The 21,206-nt window shown below is 33.9% G+C and overlaps 1 protein-coding gene across 1 annotated transcript; it reads right to left on the bottom strand.

Annotated features, from left to right (window-relative positions):
- Positions 1 to 633: 633 nt before the first annotated feature.
- Positions 634 to 20,518, bottom strand: LOC132754784 (serine-rich adhesin for platelets-like). Its single transcript, XM_060745499.1, has 14 exons — positions 20,361 to 20,518; positions 12,563 to 12,673; positions 11,217 to 11,299; positions 8,344 to 10,756; positions 7,797 to 7,970; positions 7,071 to 7,204; positions 6,464 to 6,631; positions 4,695 to 4,850; positions 3,459 to 3,608; positions 3,007 to 3,168; positions 2,414 to 2,503; positions 1,931 to 2,012; positions 1,365 to 1,438; positions 634 to 789 (listed from the first exon to the last, which is right to left on the bottom strand). The coding sequence occupies exons 2-14, from the start codon at positions 12,603 to 12,605 to the stop codon at positions 634 to 636; spliced, it is 3,885 nt and encodes a 1,294-aa protein (XP_060601482.1). The 5' UTR covers positions 12,606 to 12,673; positions 20,361 to 20,518.
- Between the last annotated feature and the right edge of the window lie 688 nt (positions 20,519 to 21,206).

Here is a 21,206-nt window from a genome sequence, read left to right as displayed (position 1 = left end):
CCAAAGTACAATTTAAAATTTAATTTTTGTTGGGAAAATCCCCCTTCTTTAAAGTTACTTTTATAAAACTTGGGAAATCCCCCTGGGTGTTGTCTCCCGGGTTGTCTGGCCAATAGCATTTTGCTTTTTTTAGGTAATATAGAAAAACCCAAAATTTTAAAACTCCCAAATTTAAATCTCATTGTTTTTAAAGGTCTATATAATTTTTAAAAAAATTTGTTTTTAAAACTCTTTTGTTTAGCCATAAATGGTTTGAGTATAAACACAGAGATGAGCAACAGCACTAAACTTCCCTGATACTTTACACCTGGCTTCCAGTTGGGCTAATTTCAAATAATTATGGTGGCTGAATTGTGCCATATAAACTTTATCGTGTTTTCGCCTTTGCGCTCGGCGAAGTGAAAGTACGACGAAATGTTGACTTCGTTGTATTTTCGTGTTTTCGCCGCGGAGCGAGAATACGACATGGCACAAATCAGCCACCATAAATAACAGTTTAGGCAAAGAAGCGTTGAATATTGGCCTATCCATTGACATTGTAAACAGAATATACTCTACGAATACCATTCTTCGTTTCTCATACAACCTATAAAATAATGATTGTATTAGTAATAGTTGTTAGTAACGGTATCACTATTCGACTGCACCGACCTTGCCTTGTGACGTCATCGGGTTTAACATTAATATAGTTCTCGTCTGCTGTTCCCAAACCATTCTCCAAAAGTCGTCTACAGTGTTCACCATGGGGGACTGAGTGGCGATGTACACTTTCTTCTCACCCATATAACCCTGGTAGAAACAGAATACAGATATGTGAATGAGAATGCATAATTTTGCAGCTGACAATTATGGAAAAAGGAGTATAGCACTGTTTGATATCCCTCTTGCTTTTAACATTAACATTGAAAGATCGACAAGTCAATAGATGATATTTAGGGTGGTCAAAGTTAAACAAAACACAGATAAACAAAGCTCCGCGCGTCCAATGCTCTAATTAGTACAAATATTGTCAAGTGTACAAATAAAATGATTTAGCCAAGTCAAGGAAATTATTCTTGTTTTGAACATTTTTAGTTCGTAAAATTCCAAATGCTCCAGAAAACATCCGGCTGGAATTCGAGCTCTAGACCACTGATACACAGAATAGATTCCCCGACACAGCTGTCAGAGGTTGTACTTATAGTAAATTAATTAATTAAGGTGTGCACTCAACCGAACATTACTTGAAAATAGCACGTCAAATAAATATAAATAAGTTCTAAAGAGACCTCTCTGCAAGACCAGTGTTTTTACTGAATCAATACAATAGATATTAGTATTTGAGAAGAAGAAAAAAACAGGTTGCTGTTAAAAGTTATACTTACATCTACATAATTTGCATTGATATATCCAGATTTGTTTTCCTGAGTTTTGTTCAAATAAACTCTGTTGTGTTTATCTAAAATTTAAATTATAATTATGATCAGACATATTTTCATCATTTACATAGTAAAATATAATTAATGTTTTAATATTGACAATAAATATGTGTAAATCTGATACGCGATTTTGTTTGGCTTGAGTTTGTTGCGCAAATTTGTTTGGCGTAACTTTGACGCACGACTTTGTTTGCCGTAAAGTAAGTATTACTAAGGGACTTCACTGGTAAAATATTTCCCTTTAGAAATACTTAACTCGCGATATTTCCATAACTTTGTACTGTTTATAATGTTTGTAAGTGAACTTATATACTAAAACTAAACACCCATCAGTACAGTTTGACCAGATAACACAGATGTGCAAAGGTAAGACACCAAGAGGGCTATCTCTCAAAAAGTCAAGAAATGGGCATTAATATTTTTATAATGTTTATACCAGTCAACAGCAAATATGTTATACATACATACATGCAACATTACAATTTAGTCTACATTAAATGGACATAACTTACGCGGCAACACATTGGCAAATCTGTTCTTGTCATCTTCACCTATAGGGATACTTGATGATTCTACATCATCGTGCGGTATTTCCTGAAATATATTTTTTAGACTTTTAGTTACACGTCACCTGTAATTTTTTGCGGCGACTTTTCAGCAATACTGTCTTTACTGTGGATTCTCTATTGTGTTATTTGTGTCCTTGTGCACAAGAATTTACATATAACACGCATAAAACACATATTATCTTGAAAGCAGAGTGCACACAAGAAAGAATAAAGTTTGATTTCTTTTTACATTGAATCGTCTGTCCACAGATTTCACTGTGTTGATCGTCTTTATATCGGCATGAATGCCTCGATAAGAAAAATGAGTTGCTGTTTGATAAAGATTGCGAGTGGTTTTTTTTTAGATATTTTTCAGGATATGTTTTTCTTTCTTTACAATACACATTTCACGAGCTTAAAATAGTTAAACATACAAATAGAACTTACCTGGAATTCTGAGTAAATAGCTTTAGTATCCATACAGAAATTTGCTAGTCCTGAAAAGTTCAGAATATGGGAATGTTCTTCTGGTTCGGGCTGAAAATAATGTTTAAGATACACTGAGTAAATTATCTACAATGAAGAGAATGTTTTTATATATTGCCTGTGTAACTTACAAGCAGTACAGCGCACTCATATAATCCAGAAAAAAGGTAGGTTCGATCCCAGCGGTTGTGAAATTTTGTTCAGATTTCTCAATGTGATTCCGTTAAAGACTTTAAAACACCCTAGGTAACAGGAATTCGACGTAATATACAACGCTATACCTATGTCTTGAAACCTCTTTTCAAAGACCAGACCTCATTGGACCAAATGTTAATCCAATAAAAAAAATATATGCGATAAGAATGGTAATGTAGATAATATATATATAATTCTAACACCGAATCTTGAAAGGGGACTGCTTACTGCAAACCAAACTTATTGAGAGTTTGTTCATTTGTAATATTGGCATAGGAAATCCGAGATAGTTATTCAATAAATTTTCTATCTTAATGAATATTGATTTTAAAATAATAAAACACAGGGGGCGTATTTACCAGTTCCAAAGTATCATCTAGAGCCGGGTTCCAGTATCCACTACTTGGTCGTGATTTAGGTATCACGCCTAATGCCACGTGGTCCATGCTCTGCAGAGAAGCACGGTGGCCAATAAACTGACGCTGTTTTCTTTTGGCTTTTACCCGTCTGTGTATCAAAACCTGTATGAAATTAATTAATATTACCATAACTTAATGATCATTTAACTATGCTATTGTCTGTACATAAAGAGGTTATATTAAATCTGTGCTCTTGCTTTCATTCAACGGAACATATTGGTGTCATAATAGAAAAACGACGTCATCATAAGTGATCAAAATGTAATCAGAAAATACATGACAAATTATAGTCAAAATATATTCATTAGCATGATGATGATGATGATGATGATGATAGTGATGATGAAAATGATGATGATAATGACAAAATATGTTGATAAATTTACGACAACCTGGAGAATAATGAGCGCTACGCAACATACTCCGCCCATTGATGCAAGTACAATCACCATAGTAACGTTTGGAGCTTCCCGCCTTCTTTCTGGTCTCGCCTCCGGAAGTAGTTCTGGTGGTTTTCTGTTCACTGTATGCACAGACACAAGCTACAAAAAGTAAAACAAATTTTTAAAATTAGTTGACTGGATAGTCTCTATAATGTGTTTTTGTATGTTTAGGTCATATAAATACATGTATGCATTCAACTTGTACAATATTAAGTATAGTTTGATCGTCCGATAGCATTTTAATGTATGAACAAAGCGCACATACGAAATCAAATGGCAAAGTGTAAAAAAAAAACTTATAACAAAATTTCCATTCCCCTGAAATTAAGGAATGTTAAAAAATGCCTGGTGTTGACTTTATAGATTATGTCTTTTAAGCGGTACAACTCCAGTTAACCAGTTATTGAAAAACGTGAAAAATATGCCTACAATAGATTTTAAAAAACACAGAATTGAAGGGAAGATTTATAACTAAAAAACGACAGCAGCGACATTTCTTTTGTTTTAAAATGTTTTTATAAATATGTATCCATATTCTTTATTACATATATGACATAAAGTACGTCCACAAGGAGAATGCCTCTATATCAAATTAAACCCAATCCTTGTTCAGTAGGTTATGTCTGTATCGTGTAAGTTATTATTTGTAAATGAACATGTGAAATTGTTTGATGTTTGAAATAAACTATGTTTAAACTGCCAACTTTCAAAGTTTGAATATATTCTATGAAACAGATTTCAATCTGGCTATATGTCTAAATGAAAAATGTTGCAAGTCCTTGTTAAAATGACATTATGTTCATTTTTAGTTGTCGGTTTGAGCTAAATTGGCTATATACATGTATTTAAAAGATAGATTAATATAATGGCCATTGACCAAAAATGTTAGCTAAAGCATAAAATTTTAAAAAAACAACAACAGCCCAATATGTAAAAAGATCGCCAAACTCTTTTTATCAATTGAACGTTACATTCCGATCCACGGATATTTATAGGTTTCTTTGAGTTGCTTAGATAATTGATTAAACAATTAGACGCAATTATGCCAGAATCTGAAGTTATTTTGACTTTGACTTGTACACCTACCATTTATACTTTGATGGGCATAATGTCACTGTAATATATAATAATTATTTTATGTCTGTAAAATTTACGCTTATATTGTGAAATATATAAAGTTCTAACCTTATCTTTCAGAAAGTTTGACTGATGGAACCCTTTTAATATGAAAGAAGAAGTTTCTGTTGTCAGCAAAATGTCTAACTTGCCATCATTGTCAACAAAGTACATTTTGATAGTTATAATCTGTATGTTCTCCCCTTCCATTGAACTCGGACCATCCTGAAATGAAATGCACATACTTTTAATATTTTGTTATCATGTTTTCAGTAAGCTTTCCAGATACCATCCTTGATCTTCTTGTTATTATTTTTAAGAAAACAAACTTTTAAGAAAACTGTGCTTTGCAAAGGAAATTATCATCGATGAAAGACTATAATAAATCCAGCAAATGGGCTATCAATTCCACACACACACAGGTGTAATTGCTTCATTCCAATATTAACATACATGGAGTTAGTATCAGGGTAGGAGGGACATCGATAGGAAGCAGAGCTGCATTTCTGGTACTGGTACTGCAGTACGTACTGCAGCGATTTTGCAAGTACTGGTACTGATACTGAATTACTCTCACAAAATTTTGCTACTACTGGTACTGGTACAGCATTACTGTCTTAAAAAGTGGTACTGCTACTGCATTACTAGGCAGTACTTTTGGTTTTGATAAAAATAGCATTACGTTATTTTATTTTTATGAAAAAGCAAGTTATCAAATCTGTAGATAATTTGCTGCAATATTCCTTCAAATGTTAACATTATACAGTATCATAAAAAAAGCACCAAAGACTTTAAGTAAAAATTAAATTGAGATAAACAGACTCAATAACTTTTATCCTAAAATATCCTTATTAAAATCTTTTATTACTTTGTATTTACTAGTAAAAGAGTAAAATAATCACTAATTGATAGCTTCTATTTTAAATAATTCTATTTCAAGTGATATTGTTAGCACCATAAAAGTTGTTATTTACTTTGGTATAAATTGAACAGAGGTGTGAAGGTGTGAAAGGCAACAATAGACTGTTGTGTTTTAAATGAAAGATGATTGCATTGTATTACAGATGACTGGTTACTAAACAATAAGATATGACATGAATATATGATGTAAATATTGTTTGTAAAAAGTATGTTAAAACTATAAAGTTGTAAAAATGTTATGTTAACTTTCAAGTAAATTATGATTCCATTTCTTTGCTGAATAATATTTGCAATTATTTGTTTGACACTGTGTATTTTATAATTCAAACTTTGATGAATATATAAATGTAATGGTTCTGATACTTAATTACTTCACCAAAAAAGTACTGGTACTGCAGTACCGAGCTAAAATCTAGTACTGGTACTGGTAATGGTACTGCATAATTTGCCAAGTACTGGTACTGGTACTTAAGTACTACATCCGTAGTACTGATGCAGCTCTGATAGGAAGTAATAACTGTTAGCCCATGTATATACTATGAATTGTCTAAAAATAAATGTGTATGTTTGTAATTGTATTGTACATGTACGTGCAATAAAATATCCTTTAATTTAAACTTGATACTATACTTTTAAAGGTTATTAGGAATGCAGGCGGACAGACGCAATTTAAAGAACGATGCTAATAACTCAAAGTAGATGTTGGTCATAACTCGATCAATTAAAATAACGCTTGTTCTAATATAAAGGAGTTATACAATGCATAGGGGACATTTCAAAATGAGGGAAACGATTTGGTCCTTTTATAATTGAGTATAATTCTACATGTATAGATGTTCATTATCAAAACCATCTGAATATTGGTGGGTCCATTGATTCTTACAATAATTTATTATTGTATAAAAATACAGACTCACCTCTGTAGACAGAACAAACTGTTCGTCGTCAACGATATAGCCTTTCTCAGAGAGGATAATTTCTCTAATTCCTGCTATAAATTCTATTTTCGATGTACGAAACTGACTCCAACCCATCTTCAGTCGGATCTCAATATACACTGAAGGCTGTGTTGACGTCTCTAGTTTCTGAAGTAAATGAGCTCGTCGTTAATTATTCATATTTGGTAAAAAAGAAATAAAGAAAACTGATGGTGAATCTCGCGAGAGCAACAAAAATCAAGCAACAGACGAAGCATATGAAAACTGTCTTTGGATTTATGGAAAAACTGGTTTAAAAATTCGAGTCTTACAATGTGTATTCAGTTGACACGATAGATTTGTTCCCACGTTAAGTATTGGCTAAATTGATACATAAAGAATTACAACTTTTTAAAGATCGTTCTCATGACCAACAGTTGAAGCGCGACGCCAAAAATGGAAAGAGTTGAAAATCAACAAAGGATTGTTGTTTTAATGCGGGTGAAGATCATTTCACGAAAGATGCACCTTGATTATTTTTTATACGAAACTGGATGGGAAGTTAAAACTGACCATTACAAATGCTGTCATTTTTAACTGATAGTACCTGTGTTGTAGCCGGTCGAGCTGTTGATGTTGGAAGTGTTGTTGAAAGTATGTGAGGTGCGGTTGTTGTTGTCGTTGTTGTTGAACCAACACTACTACTTGAACTTCCGCCCGCAATTTCGGGTTTATCAGGTTCTACAAAAGATACAGAATATTATCATCAGTTTCCGCCTTCTTAAAATGTATTCTGAGTGTATATAATTGCATAAAGGATAGAAATAAACTGACAGTTAAGTTCTGTTTAATAAAAAGTGATGGTCAAACGGAAAACTGAAATATTTCCCAAAATGACAAAATTGTTAGTTTCCAACGTGCCTGAATAAAAATAATGAGTGTTTGCCTCGATCTATGTTTGTATATAATTGTAGATAATTTCGTTCTTTGGTCATTGCTTTGTAAAAGTCATCAACATTTTATCCTACTTGCTCGTTTGGCACATTTATGAGAGTTTCCAACTAAAATGCAGTTCCAGACTGGAACATTTGTCTTAACATACATTAAATTTGATATGTCATGGTAAATTTAATTCTGATACCACTGTCAAAATGCAAATATTGTTGATAATAAAAGTTGTTCAGATAAAGGAAATTAGATATATCTAATTGTATCAGACAAAGATTAGCGAAGCATTTGGCAAGTTGCATTTGGTTCACTTCGCTTCGCTAATAGACTATTTCTATTCATTATAATAAAACAGCATAACTGCTGTGTTTCTGAAAGGATGTACCTTTGTCAGAATTAGGTTTCTTTTGTGTAGAGTGAGAAGTAGATACAGCTGGGGTTGTGCTGTGCTCAACCTTCTTCTTTGTTGTAGGGTTTGAAGTTAACATAGGAAATGTCACTGATGATTGCGGAGACTGATGAGCCGAGGTTGTAGTAAGGACAACTTGAGGAGTAAGTTCTGAAAATGAATATAACATCAAAGGTATATACATGTACAAGGACAATGTCTTAATAAAAACATAAATTTTTCGGAAATGAAAATATAGACAATCAAAACAAAAGTGTTATTTCTTTTCAGATTATCCCCGAAAAAAGATTATGAAGAAAAGTCCGATAATTGTACACAATAAACAATGTTTAAAAAAAAGTTTTATAAACAAACACAAAGAATATATATAAATAAGAAGAAATTGGATTTTAATTATTCCCCTATTCGCTCCAACATCAAGATACAATAAGTTGGGTACCGATTAACTTCATAATTTATTATATTATGTTGTTGTGTAAAATCTTTTTTAAAAGGATCTAAATCAATTTAATATACAACAGACCTTGCGAAGACTGCACTGGCATAGAGCTTACTACTGGTAGACGATGATCTGTATTTGCATGTATGGCTTCACTAGACATATATTGTGTTTGTAGAACGTTCTCCAAGCTAGACTGCACAACTGTTGTGTCTGTGCTGGAATAAACTGGCGAATCATGCCGGCTTGTATCTGTCCTGGAATGTATCTGTGAGGCATGTGCACCAGCATACCCACTTGTGTGAAGAACTTCACTAGATGTTGGAACTAATGGAGGCATTGAAGATGTGATAGAAGGAGATCCATCAATATTATCATTTAAATGTTTAGTTATACTGCTGCCTACATGTCTAGATGATTGAGTAGGTACGATTGATTCTGAGGGAACAGCGATACTTCTTTCAATACTTTGTGAGTCAATGTTTTCATCTACTGTTTTTGTAGGGAATATGCTGTTTGTTGGTGTAATGAATTGATCAGGTAGAGAAGTTCTAGTATTTTTTGGAATGACGTGTGGTTGATGAGTTGTACTAGTTTCAAATAAGAGAATTGGTGTTGTTTCTTCTAAACCATCACGAACTGATTGAAAGGCATCAGTAAATTGAACATGCGTGACAGAGTTTGATGGAAAAAGTTGTTCTCTTGTTGCTGATATTGAACGTGCTGGACATAACATGTTGCCCGTTTGGATGCAGGTATGTTTACTCTCTGAATAAGTTACGGTGCTTGAATGCAAAATGTCCATGGTTTGTACAGTTTTATCGGTAGGGTTATGAACCGAATTTTCATACGCACTACCAGGAATAGACGAGCTTGCTGGAAAGTGATTTTCAGTCGTAACTGAAGTTGATGTTGTTGATAATGATAATAAAGGCATGTCCCCGCTTTTCCTATCGCTATCCTTAGGTAAATTCTTATTTGGTTTAATCGCATTGTCACCGTAGATTTCAGGTAATTCAGTAACGAACTCAATATGACCTTCACTCGTTGTTGCATGTGTTTCCTCAGAATTATTGTTTTGACCGTTGTTTCCTTGGTTACCACTTTCCCCAGACTCTCCGGGATTAAAAGGACCTTCATTACTTGGTTCAATATGTTCACTCTCACCATTATGGACGGTGACTGTGGATTGTGGTTCATGAATGCTACTAGAAATATCTCTCTCTTCAGGTTCTAGGTTTGCTGGAGTAGGAAGTATTATCCGATTTGGTGTATTCATCACAAATTCAGTTACAGGTAAATTATCTTGACGGTCAGGTGTCCTAGCAACCGGATTAATTGTATGCCTTGGATGTCCAGGTTCGTTATTTTCTTCACTATTGCCATTATGTGGATGTTCACCTTTATCTATCGGTACATCAATGTCGTTACCATTACCTACTGTTTCACCATGCCCATTTAGATGCCCATCGTTCTCGTGACCGTGTTCATGTACATTTGGTTCTCTAGAAGGGAGTGTAGCAACCTGGCCTTCACTTGTCAGAGGTACTTCGGTTGTTGAATCTTTGTCAGTATCATGCGAATTGACCTGTCCCGCCAGTTGAGCATTATCAGTATCCCCTCTTCTTCCATTGCTTTGGTCTGTTCTGTCAATAACAATGTCATTGTTATACGTACGCATAGGGGAGGAACTTTCAGTCAATTCATGACTTGACATATTTGAAAGTCTTACTGTAATGAAAGGTTCGGGTGTAGGGGTTGTAGATGACGATAACGTTGTCGTGTGCGGTGAGGTTGGTAATTTTGTCGTTAATGTATTTGAATTATATTCATTATCAACATTTTGAATATCACCACCCATAAGAAAGCCATGCTGGGCTCTATACCCTTCCGATGTAGTGTCCATTACTTGACCTCCCATTAAAAATCCGTGGGGATTCTGGCGATCTCCTGGCGTATTTGTACTGACAATATTGCTCGTATGAGGAATAAGTTCTGATTGCTGCTCTCCTAGCGTACTAGCATTAACAGTATGCACTGCTCTCCCAACAGCATTAATTACATACTGGCCATCCCCATTAGGCCTTGTTGTTGAAAACGTTTCTCCACGATCCTGCTGCGCTGAAGATGAGTTATGATTGTCATTCAGACCACTTTGAGATTGTACATTCACATTATCAGAATCAATATGTTCGTCCGGAATATTTTCATTTAAAGTTTCTCCACGACTAATATCAGGTTCTAAATTTGGTTCACTTTGGCCATTCGGGATGTTGTCAATGTCAATGTCGCGTATATTACCATCTGAGCCAAGGTCGTCCGATGAGCCAGTAGGGTCACCGTTGTCGCTTCTGTTGCCATGAAGATTGTCTATGTATTCAACATGACCTTGAATATGTGCACCTCCTCTTTCATCTAGAGGAGACAAATGTGAAGTGCCGTCGTCAACTATCGGATCACGAGAGCTGTCTGTACCATAATCGTCACCGTCATAATCCTGAAATTTCAATCGGAATAATTTTTCAAACACCTTTTTCTGCTCGGTCACCAGCCAGCCAGTGGGGCTTTTTAATGTATATCTTAAGCTTTATAAGTATATCTTAAGTTTTATAATTGTACATCTAAAGTTCTGTACGTTTGTTCAGTAAAACCAAAACTGATTAACTGTTTACATGCACCCGTGACTGGACAAATTCAATTTGGCTGATATGAAAATAATTGAGTTTGCTGCTTTCTGAATTTTTCACACTTTACCCGTTTGAAGCATTCAACGTTTCACGTTTCGTGTTCTTAGTTAACAATATGCGGACAACGCAAAATGAAATAAGAATTTTTTTTTCTTTAAGTTGGGAATTTCACAGAAACGTATTTACAATTTTAAAATACAACAATCAAATTGAACACTGATACTACATGTGTAGAATTGAAAACATTGCAAGATATTGAAAGCATCTTACCTCATGCAAGAGTGGGAGATCCTGAACATTTGATCGCTTCGATCTTACGGGAATTGCTAAACTTCTTGAAATAAGCACCACCACTGCAAAAAATATATTTCGTTCAACAAACAAAAATAAAATATGTATTGATTGATGTTGGATAAAATTGGTTATGTTATGCATGTGTTAAATTTATATGAATAATTATTCAGTATATGTTATAGTGCAATGCTCGCCTTTTTTTAAATCTCGTATGAAGGCATTGCAAAATATTCCAAGACACGTAATTTAAATCACATTTTGGGACTATGTATGATGAGGCATATTTTTAAAATAGTGTTATATTTTGATAATAGTTTAATATAACCATATAATACATATAAAATATTAATAATACTAAACATGCCCATATAACTATACAGTTAATCCATATAAACTATAAAATGTTAAAATGAAAAAGCCAAAGTTATTGCAACAATGCTAAACGGTCCTCCCCACATTATCAAAATTTCAAAAAACATATAGGCTACATTATGTATTCGATATTACATTTAAAGCAGCACGCCTCCAGATGTCAATTTTCATGAAAATTGTAGAAATGTATTTAAAAGTAAAATATTGTGAGGTGAACAAATCATGTAATTTACATATTGCAATCGACACTTACAATCCAAGAAAATTACCAAAAAGGGGTCATCATATGCAAAAACAGCTCTTACCGCGTTAGTAACGCAGTAGAAATATGGTGATAAAATACCGCAAAATCAGTCTTAAACCACACATAACATGTAAAATTTAATTCAAATCTTGACTGTTTTACCTTTCTTAAAATGTTAGTACATTTTTCTTAATATTGATACATGTATTCTTGAAATATTTTTGCTCATCTGGAGGCATGCAGCTTTATTTAGGGATAAGCCAACCTGCTCTGTTGTAAAGTAACACAAGGAAACTGATACCATATTTTGTGCTAAATCTCAACAGTTCAAAATCTATTTATTCACTTGTTACTAGGAGTATAATAGGAGAAAAATTATTCTTAATAATTTTTGACTCAGAAATCAATATTTTTAATTATTTAGAAAGGGCAGATATGTGTTTGATAATATTTTGATTATGAATTTATTGCACCTTAGATGATAAACAACTACATAATGTAGTGTCGAATGTGCAATAATGTGTTATAAAGGTAGCATAATGTAAACAAAGAAGTATTTTGGAAACTGTAATAACTTTTAATATATCAAAATAAAAAGGTTTTGAAACAATAAAAATGATAGCATTTGGGGAGTGAAGGGGACTTTAATCGACTACCGTCAATATTTAATTTACAGGAAGAATGAACTTGAAAAATGTCAACCTACCTAATAATAGGTGAAGTATTTTATAAACTGCATATTTTTCCATTCTATCGTTTCGTTTTGTTGTCGTCTGCAATACGTCAGTTAGTAATTCCCCTACATTTTAATAACTTCCTGGAGAGAACAAAAACTTATTGTTAAAAGTCATACGTACGGTGGCATATATACGGTGGCATAGAGGTGACAGTATTTTTGAAGCCACAAGATAATAAGTCGTGGCCACAAGATAGAAAAAAGATAATGCAAATGTCACCTCTATGCCACCATACATACATGTGTATTTCTACATTGATATTACGCCTTGTTTATACTGCTACTCTATGGTATAAACAGAAAATACAATTTTTTGTATAAATACAGGATTTATTTTCATCGAGTGGTATGAAAATAAATATAGCATGAGTGGCGGTAGCCACGAATGAAATATGATGATTTTCATACCACAAGATGAAAATAAATCCTGTAAATAAATCATGTATTTATACAAAAACCTTGAATTTTCTGTTTATTATTTCTCCTTGTTTTACATTACATGACTGTGTACAATTTAAAAAATTTCCCAAAAAATTTGTGTATTTGCTGAAGTTAGAAGAAAGTAGTCCGGCAAGACATGAGTGAAAATACGGAAAATATGTTTCATTGTAGTGAAAAATAATTTTTTTACACTGAAGATACGGAAATTGAAAATAATTTATAATTTAAAAAGTATATAATAAACGGTGTTACAAAACTGTGTGACAAAATTTAAAAAAAAACACAGATATTTATAGATAGTATCGTATTTATTTACAAACCAACCTTGTACCAGTATCCACAACTTGTGATAAGATATGAAGTCGTAAAGTTGTTAATTTATTTGCATATACTAAATCCGAACTTAATTAAGAGGTTATACTATCTGTAATGACTAATTCATTATCGTCCCTCCATCCCCGAGTATTTAAACATACTTTTATATTTCTTTACCAAAATGTTTATTATCCTTTATCTTGTCTCAAGGGGTTGGCCCCCAAAACCCCATCAAGGTCAATGTATAATAACAACAAGTGCATTTCCCATTGAATTAACAATTTTTGATAAAGCATTTTTTTCTGCAAGAGGTAAACCGCTTAGACAAGATTCTTCGACTCTTATTTTAATACAGATTTGAATTCTAAATTATCAAACTTAAATTTAAATAAATAATGACTGCATATTTTTCAATGCGGGTACAAAAAGGGATGTTTAACTTTATTTAAACATAGAATTGAAACATATCAAAAAGATGTTCGTGCGTTACTGAAACGATACACTATCTTAATTAATTTGTTGTTTCTCCAGTTACAACAAAAGGAAACCCGTGATATGGTGTAGTTTTTGATGCAATGAGTTTGTATTGAAGCCTTGTGTTTTCCATTTACATTTGTAGTTTATAGTGAACAGCTGATCTCATTACTATGGAAGCACTGGAGGGCCCTTTTGACTTCTGACTTAATGACTTTTGACTTGGGAGTTATGACTTTTGACTTGGGAGTTTTGACTTTTAACTCAAGACTTATTACTTCTTAGTTGTGAAATTAATTAATTAAGTCACACTTTAAGAGAGCACGTGAGCAACGAGCGATGATGGCTGTGTTGTGCCAAAATATGAAATTCGTGTTTGCGTGTTGTTTTCTGTGCATTCTGTTGAAGATAACAGCTGGTGTGGTCCCAGCTTACCTGCCTTTGTCGTCTCCGAATGTTGATAAAGCATCCCTTATTGAAGAATATTTCAAACAAGTGAAATTCTTGGATTTTTGCTATATAAGCATTGTATTTTGTTGTCAATGCGTCAGCTGAAAAGAATCTTGAAGAAGTTGAACCTGAAACGTCGAGGTGTACATTTGCAATCGCATTTGAAAAACGTTGTTCGTGTAATTGGCACAGAAATGCATTATAGTGGACAGTCTGTCGGTTATCGGACTATATGGCGCCGGCTTAACGTGCATCATAATATGGATGTAAGCCATAAAAAAAAGATGTTATGGGCATAATGAAGGCAATAGATCCAAATGGTGTTGAAATGAGAAAAGCACATCGACTTAAAAGACGTTTCTATTGTGCAAAAGGGCCAAACAATATTTGGCATTAAGATGGTTATGATAAGTTGAAACCATTCGGATTTTTATAAACGGAGGGTGTTGAAATGAGAAAAGCACATCGACTTAAAAGACGTTTCTATTGTGCAAAAGGGCCAACCAATATTTGGCATGAAGATGGTTATGATAAGTTGAAACCATTCGGATTTTTATACACGGAGCGGTAGATGGTTTTAGCAGGAAAGTTACCTGGTAAGAAGTTTCTGACACTAACAACGATCCAAAACTGATTGCGATATATTATTTGGATGCATTGAAGCGCATTGAAAAAACACCTCGCATACTTCGTTGCGATGCTGGAACAGAAAGCAGTGTTGTTTGTCTTCTACAGCAGTTCTTTCGGAATGAAGCAACCGACCACTTTGCTGGTAGTCGCAGCGTTATTGTTGGCAGAAGCACTTCTAACCAGCGCATTGAAAGATGGTGGGGTACGCTACGTCAACACGGAATACAGTGGTGGATTAATTTGTTTAAGAATTTGCGCGATTCTGGTCGTTTCAATGAACTCGACCAGATACATTGTGAAAATTTGAAATTTTGTTTTATGAACCTAATACAAACACATCTGGATAAAATTGTTCAACAGTGGAATGTACATGAAATTATACCTCAGCACAATTCCGACGCACATTACGGAAAACCTGACATTATGTATTTTTTACCTGAAACGTTTGGCGCGCTTGATTATGGTACGGTGGTTGACAAGCGTGATGTGACCTGTTGTAAAGACATGTATTCAGTTCCAAAGAGAAAGTTTGACGAATTCAGCGAATTGGCTTATCTGTTAAAGTCCGACCTCCAAATGCCAGTAGATGCCGATTCAGCATTGAATTTGTTCCTGGAGTTGAATGATTTAGTGGCAAACTCGTATGAAGACTGACGTCTTTTTTAAGCCATAAAGTTGTTTTGTGAGAGAACAAATGATCAACACGATCCATCATTATCATCATCATCTACATCATCATGATTATCATTATAAGTATGTTGACTGCAATGATGATTGTCATGATGCTGCTCCTCGTGATGAAGGTTGACTTTATAATTTAAATAGTTAACATGTTGTTGATGATAAACAGAAGTTGATTTCGATGATAATGATTATAATCATGACGATGATGATAACTATATTAACGATGATGATCGTGATGATGTTGTAAACTATAGTATAATGTATTTTATAGTTCATAACGTACGTGGCATATGTTTATTCTTATGTTTGACAGTCAATTATAACAAACGAATTTGTCACGAAAGTCAAATGTTATTTCTACGTTCAAATATATCATGGCTCACAAAGGTCTGTTTGTAACCGTTAACGTTTCAGTCAAGTAAAACTACGGACCTGTGACAAGTGTAGACCCAGGTGTGCAGACTTACTAGGGCAGATATACTTAACTTTCAGTTAATTAGAATCTGGCTATTAAAATTAATTCACTGCCTCACGTTCATCTTTGTAGACCAAACGCCCTAGTACGAAACTTGCACAGGATATCTAGCCAGTACTACCGTATTCTTCCTAGTAATCGCCCAGGGCGCTTAGAAAATTGTGAAAGGTGTGCGCTTATTAGAAGTCCGGTCTTACAAAAGTATACAATATGTAAGAGTCACAGCTATGCAAATTCTGTTGATATCTCGTATTTAAAGTGGTCCCGTTTACTGTCAAATCACTACAATGGGGTTGAAATGTGAATATTCACAGTCTTTCCTTGTACAGTGAAATTTTCTAGGCCCGCGGACATGCATAACAATTTAAAATGTCGATTGTGGTCAGTTGATTTTTTTTCTTTTAAGACAATTTATCCTGGGCGCTTTACCACTTACAAATGGAAAAGAAGGGATGGGCGCTTATAGAAGCATTGGCTCTTACTAGAGAGAATAGGTAGTTATAGGTAGTAAGGTCAGCTTCAAAATTTCCAGGATGACGCGTTTGTAAAGCTAAGGACGTTTTAAACGATATTGTAATGACACTTCGTGCACAATGGTCTGACTTGTGACTTCGTATTTCTGACTAGAGACTTCCTATTTGTGACTTTTGACTTCTTACTTGTGACTTTCTACTTGTGACTTTTGACTTCCTACTTGTGAGTGGTGACTTCAAACACTTGTGGTCTTGACTTTATACGTATCGACCTCTATTACAAATGTATGGAATTAATATATGGTTTGGGGATTGGCAAAGGAACAGATTTTCAACCGCTATGAAGCTGTACGTGTATCATAAAATGCAACTAAAAATATAATTCAAGGGCTTGGTGCAAAACAGTTGTATCTCCTTCTTTATCTAGGTTAAGTTACAACCGTTTCGCAATAAGCCCTCAAAATGGATTAAACAACTAGACTTTTTCTAGCCCTAGTATAAAGCGCCCGTGTAGGGCAAGGTCATGCACCAAAACTATGATTTTTTGTTCTTATTCCACCAGTCCTATTTTTCTCTAGCAAATTTAAGATTGGCATAGCACAGCTTTGGATACGAGACACCAGCACACGGAAGGTGGTTCTTTTTGTTATATTTTCCTCTAGATGACAACAATATCATTCTCAGCAAAGCTTCAACTTAAGCTCACGCGAATTAAATACTACAATAAGAGCGTCATGGGCAGCACACACGTGTCTAGGGGTTGGGGTCATGGTGGTTACCAAGTCTGCAAAATTTCAAAGCGATATCTTAAGGGACTTGGAACATAATTGATGTGGTATGAAAAATTGGACAGAACATTAAACTAACGCCGACGCCCGGATGAGGTGAAAGCTCTCCTTATTCTTCGAATAGTCGAGCTATAAATTACAGGATGTAAAATCAAGGACGATTAACACAATTGTATTCTAAAAGCACAATGACAATATCTTTTTTAAAATGTTAGTATTTATTATAATATTGATTTAAAAAAGAACTTTTATTTAGCAATAAACAAATGAAGTAGAAACAAATCAGTGTTTCATTTCTTGGAGCAGCGAACTAGTAGTTGGGGGCTGTTTTTTCTTCTTTGTCTTACTATTTTTAATGTTGTCTATGACTTCCTTTATACGTTGTTTCCAATGTATGTCCTGTAAATTACAAAAAGATAAAATTTCAAAAGGTGCTTCATTTTGTGCTTCATTTTATCAACATTGCTTACCTGGTGTTTTAATAATTATTTAATCACTGTTGCACAAGAGATAGTATTTTGTGATTTTGTGTACTTCATGCAAACATTCTCAATTAATTGAAGTTTCAGAATTACAATTTTCTAATACTAACCATTAACGACACAAAGTATACTGTCATGAGATAATCAGATTACACATGGTTTAGTTGTTTTAATAAAACATAGCAAATATATTCCGTTACTAATCTTAATTACAAATGCCATAATTCTTATTAAGGGGAGGTAATTATGGGAGAACAGGATACATATCGGCAAGTCGATGACCTAAAATAATTGAAGATGGGAAGGTAGCGGGCACTTCAAACCAACATATTCTTTATTTGACCTAAGCACAATTACAAACTGAATCACTTTAGTTTAGAAGGACTAACTTTATCAAAGTTAATTCTTCTTAGTAAGCTTAAATCCAATGAATCTATGAAGCGAAAAACACAGTATTACGGAAAAACCGTTAGGGCCATCGTGGTTGTACGTTTATGTATTCCAGAGAGCTACAATGTGATAGTGCGACAACACGATGGTGATAGTACGATGACGACAACGCGATAACACGAGGACGACAATGCTATAGACTATCACATTATTGTCATCGTACTATCGCATTGTCACCATCGCATTATCGCACTGTCGCATTGTCGTACTGTCGTCATCGCATTGTCGCCATTGCATTGTCGCGTTGTCATCATCGCACTATCGTACTATCGTCACTGTACTCTCGTTCTATCGCCATCGCGTTGTCGCACTATCACATTGTCGCCCTCTGGATTATAACGTTCAACCATGATGGCCCTAACGGTATTCTGTACAGTATTATTGATAGCAAAGTTTGCTTTTTTATTATTTTGATTTCTGACAAGGTCTAGCTGATCAACAAGCTAGCTGAACCACTTATGGCCTCCTGGGTCTAGTTCTGGCTTTCAAATATAATATGCCGTTTTTTTTTCATCTGAGGAGGCATTTTTTCCCGTAATGTACAGTAAACTATAAATATGGGAACGTCGAATGTGTTTGGCCAACCCGAATCCAGTGATAAATCTAATTCTCATATACACGGAGAGGACCAGATGAATAACCTTGATGAATAAAATTGGTGTGTAATTGTATTTTATGCATAATCAGTCATTTAAAGAAGAGTGTTTCTTTGTTTTTTAGCTTTGTGAATGGTATTAATACACTTAACGAAATCGATCATTCCGACAACCTTTTCTATGTACATGTATATATTAGTGGTCAGAATAATTATGTATATATATATACTTGTATAGAATAATTACAACGATTCTTGTATAAACACTTATCATAGTATTATCATTTTATATCAGTAAATGCATTTTGTAATAATTCAATTTAAACAAGAAGCCAATAACTGATTTGGCATATATTTTGAAAACTCGAGCTTATCCGCAAGTATAAATCTTAGTACATGTACTTATAAGTTTCATTTAGTATAGATTGTTTGATTGATGGAAGTTAGACTCGGTTCCCCCGTGAGGCTTGAAAGGAGTCATTTTTCTCACATTATGGGAGAGTGTTAATTTCTTATGGTAAACGCATCTAGATCTCAGTGAACAAAAATACACAGACCGTCCAAACTGTATTGCCCGATTAGTGATGGATATGTATAACATCGCTAAATTACATTATTTAAGAAGAATATTCAAGCAAACTATAAAAACTTACATCATCTACCAATTTGCTGTCCGCCATGTTGCATCTCCTGGCTTAAAATGAGCGGCAATGCATCATCACAAATTACAAGTCACAACTTAGAAGTCACAAGTCATAACTCCCAAGTCAATAGTCAAAAGTCATTAAGTCAGAAGTCAAAAGGGCCCTCCAGTGCTTCCATACATTACAAAGATATTTAAGTAAATTTCTGATATTTTTAAGGGGAAATAATTTTTCAAAATGCAAAGAAGAGTTATGAAACCTGGCAAACAGACTCTTCAGTATCATTTAAAAGTTTAAGTTTAACCAGAAAACGTATTTGATTTGGTAAAATTGAAAGACTCTTTTTGCCAATCAAATAACTGTTAGAGTCTACCTTTCTGTCTCTAAATTCTGTAATAGAATACCTGAACGACTTTTAAAATACTTACGTCAATTTTATTTCAGAAAATTAATTCCATGAAACTATTTCAAACAAAAAATAATTGGTTTATATCAAAGCAAGAACGTGTTCATATAAATTTCAGGTCAGTCAAATAGTCTTTTACATGTGTATAATTAACATAAACGATTAATAGATAAATTGTGTAAGGCTTTATATCTGCTGCCTGTATTGAATTAGTAATAATAAAAATAATAATAATGAAATACATCATCATCATCATCATCATCATCATCATCATCATCATCATCATCATCGTCATCACCATCCTCATCACCATCATCATCATCATCATCGTCATCGTCAACATCAACATCATCAGCAAACGGTTGTCCTATATCAAATTTATCTTTCAATTATCATTTATGTATATATATAGTATACATACACTATACATGTAAAAGAACAATTATCAATACAATACGAACCTTTCATTTTATCCATAAGACTCCTTAATTATCACCAAGAGTTTGACTGTTATTATGTTTTCATGCACACTTAAGACTTCTGTTAACTTTAGGCAAATTGTTTCCGGTTACTATTGAGTCACGTGATCGGTAGTCGATCTGAACTTTGTCCAATTAGGGATAATCAGTCGCCAAATTTGTTTATCAGACATACAATAATTACAAACATGGTTTTAAATCTTTCAGATAAAAAATTTGTTATCAAGTAGGTCGCTTTAAGGAGGATGATCAACATAAATAAAAGTTTTTCAGTGAATCTGATAAAAATGTGATAAAATTTCATTTCACAATTTTCTACATTATATGATAAACCTTTAAAGGGACTCCACTGAGGTTTTTTTAGCATGACGGGACTGGAAATCTTTTTTTCGAGAATTGTAAACCAATGGATGTTGGTCTGAACCAAAAACTTGTTTGCAAATTTTCAGATCATTCTCTCGCCCCGTTTTCCCAGTATATTCATTTTCATTGGGCAAAATGACCTAAAAATGAAAAGCGTTGCAACGTTTTTCACTCAAATCGGACAAAGAATCACACAAATAAATTCCAAATATAATTCTTTATTAATCTTTCCAGATTTTTTTCCATTTAAAGTGCTTCGATTGATCTATGTAAAAACTTCAAATTTTATATTTTTAAGCTTTTTAACCGCAGTGGAGTTACTTTAATGCACTTAACCCTCGACGAGCTGATAGCGATAATCACAGCAATATACCATTACAGGATAAACAAGAAAAGCATTGATGCAAAGCATCAAAGGGCGTCCAAGCAAGAAATGCAGCAAGTGAAGATGAACTAGTACACATA

The sequence above is a fragment of the Ruditapes philippinarum genome, unplaced genomic scaffold (assembly GCF_026571515.1).
Source record: "Ruditapes philippinarum isolate M1 unplaced genomic scaffold, ASM2657151v2 ctg2862_1_1_1_1, whole genome shotgun sequence".
In the NCBI taxonomy this organism is placed as follows: Eukaryota; Metazoa; Mollusca; class Bivalvia; order Venerida; family Veneridae; genus Ruditapes; species Ruditapes philippinarum.
This window is presented reverse-complemented; position numbering and strand designations above follow the sequence as displayed.

Bases quoted from the DNA above. Each gene is read 5' to 3' on its own strand.
- LOC132754784 (XM_060745499.1), bottom strand. From the start codon at position 12,605: ATGGAAAAATATGCAGTTTATAAAATACTTCACCTATTATTAG. The intron at 2,013-2,413 runs GTAAGTTCTATT...AATATATTTCAG, and splicing joins CTATTTACTCAGAATTCCAG to GAAATACCGCACGATGATGT. The intron at 790-1,364 runs GTAAGTATAACT...TGTTTCTACCAG, and splicing joins TCAATGCAAATTATGTAGAT to GGTTATATGGGTGAGAAGAA.